Below are 7,225 nucleotides of genomic sequence, written 5' to 3' on the forward strand. Positions count from 1 at the left end.
TCCCAATATCCCTCCATCCAGAGTCATAAAATCCTATGACATCACACTGACCTCACAGCTCCTCCTCCCAATGTCTCTCCATCCAGAGTTGGAGAATCTTATGACATCATACTGACCTCACAGCTCCTCCTCCCAATGTCTCTCCATCCAGGGTCGGAGAATCCTATGACATCACACTGACCTTACAGCTCCTCCTCCCAATGTCTCTCCATCTGGAATTAGCACATCCTATGACATCACACTGACCTCACAACAGAACCTTAGTGCAAAACCATTCAAGTGGTTAGAAGATCCTATTTATCATTTCTTGTTCACAGATCCTCAGGAATCTTAGCAAACACTAAACAGTCCAGAATAAATATATTCCCACTGGGGGCCATAGTTCTAAAATTCATAGTGACCTTCATATTACCTCCTGATATCCTCATCCTATTATTTTACAACCAATACCAGATAATCTTCTGTTATCAATGTTATCTGTCTACAGGAAAACCTTCATAGATGACTGCACAAATGAGGATGGAGGAGGACCGGAGTCACATGACTGAGAAGATACTAAACCTCACCCTGGAGATCATCTACCTGCTGACCGGAGAGGTGAGGAGGGTTCTGGGAGGTCACATGACATCACTCTTATCTCTATTAATAAAACACAGACCAGACCGGAGAGGTGAGGAGGATTCTGGGAAGTCACATGACATCACTCTTATCTCTATTAATAAAACACAGACCTGACCGGAGAGGTGAGGAGGATTCTGGGAGGTCACATGACATCACTCTTATCTCTATTAATAATACACAGACCTGACCGGAGAGGTGAGGAGGATTCTGGGATTCTAACACGATATTCCTTTTGGTTCTCCAATACAGAGATTTCCTCTTGTGAAGTCAGGTGATCATATGACCATCACAGTGCCTCCATGTGACTCCCTAAAACCTGAGAGACACAACATGGAGAAGATTCTAGAAGTCACCAAGAAGATGATGGAGCTGCTGACAGGAGAGGTGAGGAGGATTCTGGGACATTATCCAGTAACAGACAAGGGGTGTGTCTGGATGGTGACTGTATCATTGTGTGTGTCAGGTTCCTATAAGGTGTCAGGATGTCACTGTCTATTTCTCCATGGAGGAGTGGGAGTATTTAGAAGGACACAAGGATCTCTACAAGGACGTCATGATGGAGAATCAGCCGCCCCTCACATCACCGGGTAAGAGGAGACTTTATTGTAAAGGAGAGAGCAGTACGGAGGCTCCACCTAGATCCCCCCATCATCTGATAAACACATAGAAACAATGTATTCAGTCAGTGTGTGTGTTTCCTACAGATGGATCCAGTAATGGGAACCCACCAGAGAGATGTCCCCGTCCTCTGTATTCCCGGGATACCACGCAGGAAGGTCACACCATCCCCCGCCATCATCAGGTAGATGAGGAACAATCACTGATAGTATCATTAGGATCTGTACATTATCTGCATTGTTACCATTGATGTCATTGTTATTATATATTCAGAGTGGAGACCTGAGAGATCCTAAAGTTGAAGGTAAAGAAGAGATAAAAGAGGAGGATGATGAGGATGGGGTGATGGAGGAAGGACACAAAGATCTGTACCAGGACACCATGGAGGAGTCATCCAGCTACAGAAACCCACCAGAGAGATGTCCCCGTCCTCTGGATTCCCGGGATTCCACACAGAAAGATCACACCTACACAAAACATGATCAGGTAGATGAGGAACAATCACTGATAGTTATGATTTATCTACAAGCATGTTGGTTACAATTAATGTTTTATTATATATTCAGAGTGGAAACCTCGAGGACTATAATATTGTTGTTGTTAAAGAAGAGTATAATGAGGAGGATGAGGAGTATGGTGTGATGGAGGAGGTTTCACAAGAACACAAGGATCTCTACAATGACACTATGATGAAGTCACCTAATACCAGGAACCCACCAGAGAGATGTCCCCGTCCTCTGTATTCCCGGGATTGCACACAGGAAGGTCACACCATCCCCCACCATCATCAGGTAGGTGGAGTTGAGGGTCGGGAACATAAAGTGATTGAACACTCTGACATGTGGAGACGATGTGTGGACTCTACAAGATGATATTTTCTATGTGATCTCACATCATAAATACTTCTAATTTACAGGCCGTTTTCTCTCTCATCCATTGAGGGACATGGGGTTACATTGCCGCCTTTAAGAACTTAGGACACCAGCAAACAAAAAACAAAAAAAAAACGGTGTAACTCAAAGTTGTTCAGATGCCGAACCCCTTTGAAATCAATAGGAGCTGAATCTGTCAAATAAAAAATTGTAAATTTTCTAGCCTAATAAGCAAAGGGTGTTTAAAGTAATAGCCTGGGGTAGCGTGGATGTACTTCCCTGGGGGGGGGGGGGGGGCAGCAAAGGACTTTTTCCTGCTGTCTCGTTAAAAAAAGTGGAACACAGGCAACGAAGGTAGACCAAAATTCATATGGTACAAACGGCAACTGCCCCAACCTATAACTGGTCTTAACAGCAAGGAGCACATGAAAGGGCGACGCATGTCATACAACAACAAAGGAAAATTCCCAATTTGCTTACCAACCAGCTTGCGACCAACTGAACTGTCCTGTCTAATGCCCCGTACACACGATCAGGTTTTCCTGAAGAGAGCCTCTGGTCGGGAATCCCGATCGTGTGTATGCTCCATCTGACTTTTTCCAACAGGAAAACGGCCAGCAAAACATAGAGAGCTGGTTCTCTTTTTTTCCCGTCGGGATTTCCGACTGACTTTTTCCCGTCGGAAATCCCGACCGTGTGTACGGGGCATAACAGTTCACGGTTATAACAGCGGTTTCGTTTGCACACATTTGCAAGTACATGCAAAAACTGTAAAGCCCTTGAAAAGGCACCCCAGTCGTAAATTTATAGATTTTGAGAGCCTCCAGAATAGGAGCACTTATATAATAATGGATAGATTGAGGGCAGGTTTGCCTGAAGACCCCAAAAATAAGGGTAGGTGTAGTAAATACTATCTTGAATCTTTGCTTTAGAATATACTTAGTCTGATCTCCACCTCTCTCATTGATTATCAGTTCTTTTCAGCCCATCCTCCTTTGTTGGAGGCCTGGGCTGAAGGCGAGACATCTAAATGGTCTTTATGGACAAGGAAGTCCCAGGTGTGTCCCTTCAGTTTCTTTAAGAGAATGGGGTGGTCTCTTCCCTGTGCCAGGGGGACCCCACTTACCTGGATGCACTCATGGTTGCCCAGAAGAGACATTCCCCTCCTTGTCGGGGGATCTTGCTGTGATTAAGTTTCCCGAGTTGGACTACTTTTGGGCATCACCGATGTGCTAAAAATCAATCACCTGGGTGTTGCAAGACCTTCACCTCCAGGAAAGTTTGGGAACCCTCTAGAAAGCCCACAAAAGTCATCCTTCTTTGCTGGAGGCCTGAGCTGTAGGCGAGATATCTAAATGGTCTTTATGGACAAGGAAGTCCTAGGTGTGTCTCTTCATTTTCTCTGAGAGAATGGGGAGAATTTGTTGTCGGAATGTCCGATCGTGAGTACGCAGCATAAGAGTCTCAAATCCCGAGAACACTGAGGCCTCGTACACACGACCGAACATGTCTGCTGAAACTGGTCCGCAGACCAGTTTCAGCGGACATGTTCGGTCGTCTGTACGTCCGACCGGACAATTTTCCGGCGGATCGGACAGGTTTCCAGCGGACAAATGTTTCTTAGCATGCTAAGAAACATGTCCGCTGGAAGCCTGTCCGTCGGACATGTTCGGTCGTCTGTACGACTTACCGGACATGCCTGCTCGGCCGAAAGCCCTCGCATGCGTCGAAGTGATTCGACGCATGCGTGGAAGCATTGACCTTCCAGGGTCACGCACGTCGCCGCGTCATCGCGGCCACGTCACCGCGTATCCTGTACGCGGGATTTTGGTTTGATGGTGTGTACAACCATCAGACCAAAATCCGGCAGCGGACATGTCCGAAAAAACGGTCCGGCGGACCGTTTTCATCGGACAGTCCGTCCGTGTGTACGAGGCCTGAGACTCAGCACCCAAAGACAAGAGACTTGTTAAGAACATTTTTTTTTTATTATTAAACAATAGTTTAAATTGATTAAGCCTTATCTCTAAATGCTCTAAATAGTAACTAAAGAATTCCTGCTCTTTTTTTACGAAACGCTACCGTATCGTCAATTTCTGAAAAATCTCTGGTGTGCCAATAGGTAGAGGAGAGGCTTTACTATGGCTGGCCTACAATTTGTCTGCTTGCCAGTGTCCCAAACCAATATAACCCAACTGTTTCTGCTTTCTGTGTCCCTCAATGGATTCTACGGTAAGTACAAACATCTTAATGATGCCGCCATTCTGTTGGTTTAGGGTGAAGATCTAATCATCATAAAAGTTGAGGGTGAAGAAGAAGAGACGTATGTGAGGGATGATCAGCAATATACGGAGGAGGATGGAATGACGAGGACATTCATAGAGGAGGACACTCCTACAGAGATCAGCACAGGTAACCCATAATATATTCTTCTCTTATCTCTGCTCTGTTACTGCTCACTGATTGGTTCAAATTAGTTTGAGAACTAAGCAATAGAAGCCTAGGCCTCTGGTCACTTCTATGGTTAAGGGTCTTTAAGTCAGGACTTTGACCCTCTTGAGTACCAGAGATCACATGACCCAGTGCCTAGGCTTGTGGTTGTGTAAAGAGCACGCCCCTCCCAGTCCCCATTGGTTCCTGCTCTTTTGACAAGGCTGTGTAAATGTAGAAGTGATCTGGGAGGAGGACCAAAGGTTCTTTGATGGGGGGAGAGTCACAGCTGGTTGGGACCTCCACAGAGAACATCTCCTCACTCATATCTACCTGATCCAGATGGAATCTTGATGGAAGTGAACTAACCCTCTCAGATCTATTGATGATGTTTTTCTATTTTTCCAGGACACGCCATGGAGAAACCCTCAAAGGATCGTCTCACTTTATCTCCAGGTTGTAAAATGGAAGATGAGAACATCACAGGAGATTGTGGAGGAGAAAAGACAATGAGCTTCACTATGGATGGAGGACTTCACAGTGTGGAGAGACCATGGAATCCCTCTGACTCTGAGCAACCTCGTACTGTGAGGGATGGGGCCGGAATTCAGGGGAAGAAGAAATTTTCCTGTCCTGAGTGTGCGGAAAGTTTTAACTCTGAATTAAGTTTTAATGTACATCAGAAATCCCACATGGGTGCGAAGCTTCATTCCTGCCCCGAGTGCGGGAAATCTTTTCTTCACAAATCAAAACTCGTCATGCATTACAGAACCCACACGGGGGAGAAGCCGTATTCTTGTCTTGAGTGCGGGAAAGGTTTTGCAAAGAAGTCCAATCTTGACACACATCAGAGATCTCACACAGGGGAGAGGCCGTATGCCTGCCCTGAGTGCGAAAAATGTTATACACGGAAATCAGAACTTGTTATACATGAGAGAACTCACACGGGTGAGAAGCCGTATTCCTGCCCCGAGTGCGAGAAAAGTTTTTCGCAGAAATCGGAGCTTGTTATACATCAAAGATCCCACACAGGAGAGAGGCCGTATTCTTGCACCGAGTGCAGGAAAAGTTTTCCACGGAAATACGAGCTTGTCAGACATCAAAGGTCTCACACAGATCAGATACATTTTTGCCCCGAGTGCGGGAAATGCTTTTCCCAGAAGTTAGAACTTCTTGTACATCAAACGTCTCACACAGGGGAGAGCATTTATTCCTGCTCTGAGTGCGGGAAATATTTTTTAAACAAGGACAGTCTTTGCAGACATCAGAGGTTGCACACGGGTGAGAATTTGTTTTCCTGCTCGGAGTGCGGGAAATATTTTCACGGGAAATCAGACCTTGTTACACATCAGAGATCTCACACGGGGGAGAAGCCGTATTCCTGTCCCGAGTGCAAGAAACATTTTTCATATAAGTCCAGCCTTAACAGACATAAGAGGTCCCACAGGGGTGAGAAACCGTATATCTGTCCTGAGTGCGGGAAATGTTATTCATGGAAATCAGAACTTGTTACGCACCAGAGATCTCACACAGGAGAGAAGCCGCAAGCTTAATCTAAGTGCGGAAAATGCTATACACGGAAGTCCTATCTTACTGAACATCAGATAGACCAAACGTGGTAAAAGCTGTATTCCTGTACTGAGTGCAGGAAATGTTTTTCCACGGAAGTCTTGTCTTACCAGACATCAGGGAACCCACACATTTCTCAAGATGTAGGTGTCCCGAGTGCAGGAAATGGCTCAATGCCAGCTTGGCAAAGCTGCTGACTTTACAGCTTCTGCCAGTCCAGTTTGTGGAGTCTGCTTTCCATTTCATAATGTTTGGCCTGTGCGGTATCTCAGTGGTAGGTTCCTGGCTGCCCTTTTTTTTGCCCTTAAGGCCCTTTCTCCCCTCCAACATGTGGAAGGTAATGTTTCCATGTCACTGGACAATGGGGTCAGCTGCAGGGTCCACATGATCCCAGACTAGGGTGACCAGGTATCCTGGACTGCCGGGACATTCCCGCAATGCCCGGGACAGTCCTGCATTTTGCAGGTCTGTCCCACGTCCCGGGCACCTTCATTCCGGGACAATACAGTGTCCCAGAATGAAACTGACACTGTTAATTCTTTCCCTTCCCAGGGCATTCTGCGCCCTGACTGGGCAAAGCTTTGCCCAATCAGGGCGCAGTAAAAGATGGTTGTTAAGTAGCATTGCCGGGAGTCATCAGCTGTCAATAGGCTTCCCTGACAGCTGAATAATATGAAAAAAAAAAAAAATGCAGGCAAAAAAAACATGCAAATATCCTGGGGGAAGGAGGGTGCACTACGTGGCACCCTTTTAAAAAAACTATCAAGCTCCAAAAAAAAAACAGCATCTCGGTAGTGTCCTCATCACCCTCCCACTGTAGTGTCCTCTGCCCACCTCCCCCACACTGTAGTGTGCTGTACCCCCCAACACAGTATTCACCTACCCCTTCACATCACATCAAGAGCGACAATTTAAAAAAAATATATATATTTTTTACTTGTTGCTATAATAAATATCCCAATTTAAAAAAAAAATAAAAAAATTCTTAGTTAAGGCCGATACGTATTTTTCGATGTATTTTTGTAAACAAAAATAAAAAATCGCAATAAGCGACTGGTTTGCGCAAAAGTTATAGCGCCTACAAAATGGGGAACAGAATTATTTTTTTTTATTAT

General features: G+C 45.4%; 1 protein-coding gene across 1 annotated transcript; it reads left to right on the top strand.

Annotated features, from left to right (window-relative positions):
• Positions 1-1,620: 1,620 nt before the first annotated feature.
• LOC120909703 (zinc finger protein 2-like) lies at positions 1,621-6,799 on the top strand. Its single transcript, XM_040321432.1, has 4 exons — positions 1,621-1,725; positions 1,806-2,030; positions 4,388-4,523; positions 4,950-6,799. The coding sequence occupies exons 1-4, from the start codon at positions 1,621-1,623 to the stop codon at positions 6,092-6,094; spliced, it is 1,611 nt and encodes a 536-aa protein (XP_040177366.1). The 3' UTR covers positions 6,095-6,799.
• The last annotated feature ends 426 nt before the right edge of the window (positions 6,800-7,225 follow it).

The sequence above is a fragment of the Rana temporaria genome, chromosome 8, assembly GCF_905171775.1.
Source record: "Rana temporaria chromosome 8, aRanTem1.1, whole genome shotgun sequence".
Classification (NCBI taxonomy): Eukaryota; Metazoa; Chordata; class Amphibia; order Anura; family Ranidae; genus Rana; species Rana temporaria.

Bases quoted from the DNA above. Each gene is read 5' to 3' on its own strand.
- LOC120909703 (XM_040321432.1), top strand. From the start codon at position 1,621: ATGGAGGAGTCATCCAGCTACAGAAACCCACCAGAGAGATGTCCCCGT. The intron at 2,031-4,387 runs GTAGGTGGAGTT...CTGTTGGTTTAG, and splicing joins CCATCCCCCACCATCATCAG to GGTGAAGATCTAATCATCAT. The intron at 4,524-4,949 runs GTAACCCATAAT...CTATTTTTCCAG, and splicing joins TCCTACAGAGATCAGCACAG to GACACGCCATGGAGAAACCC.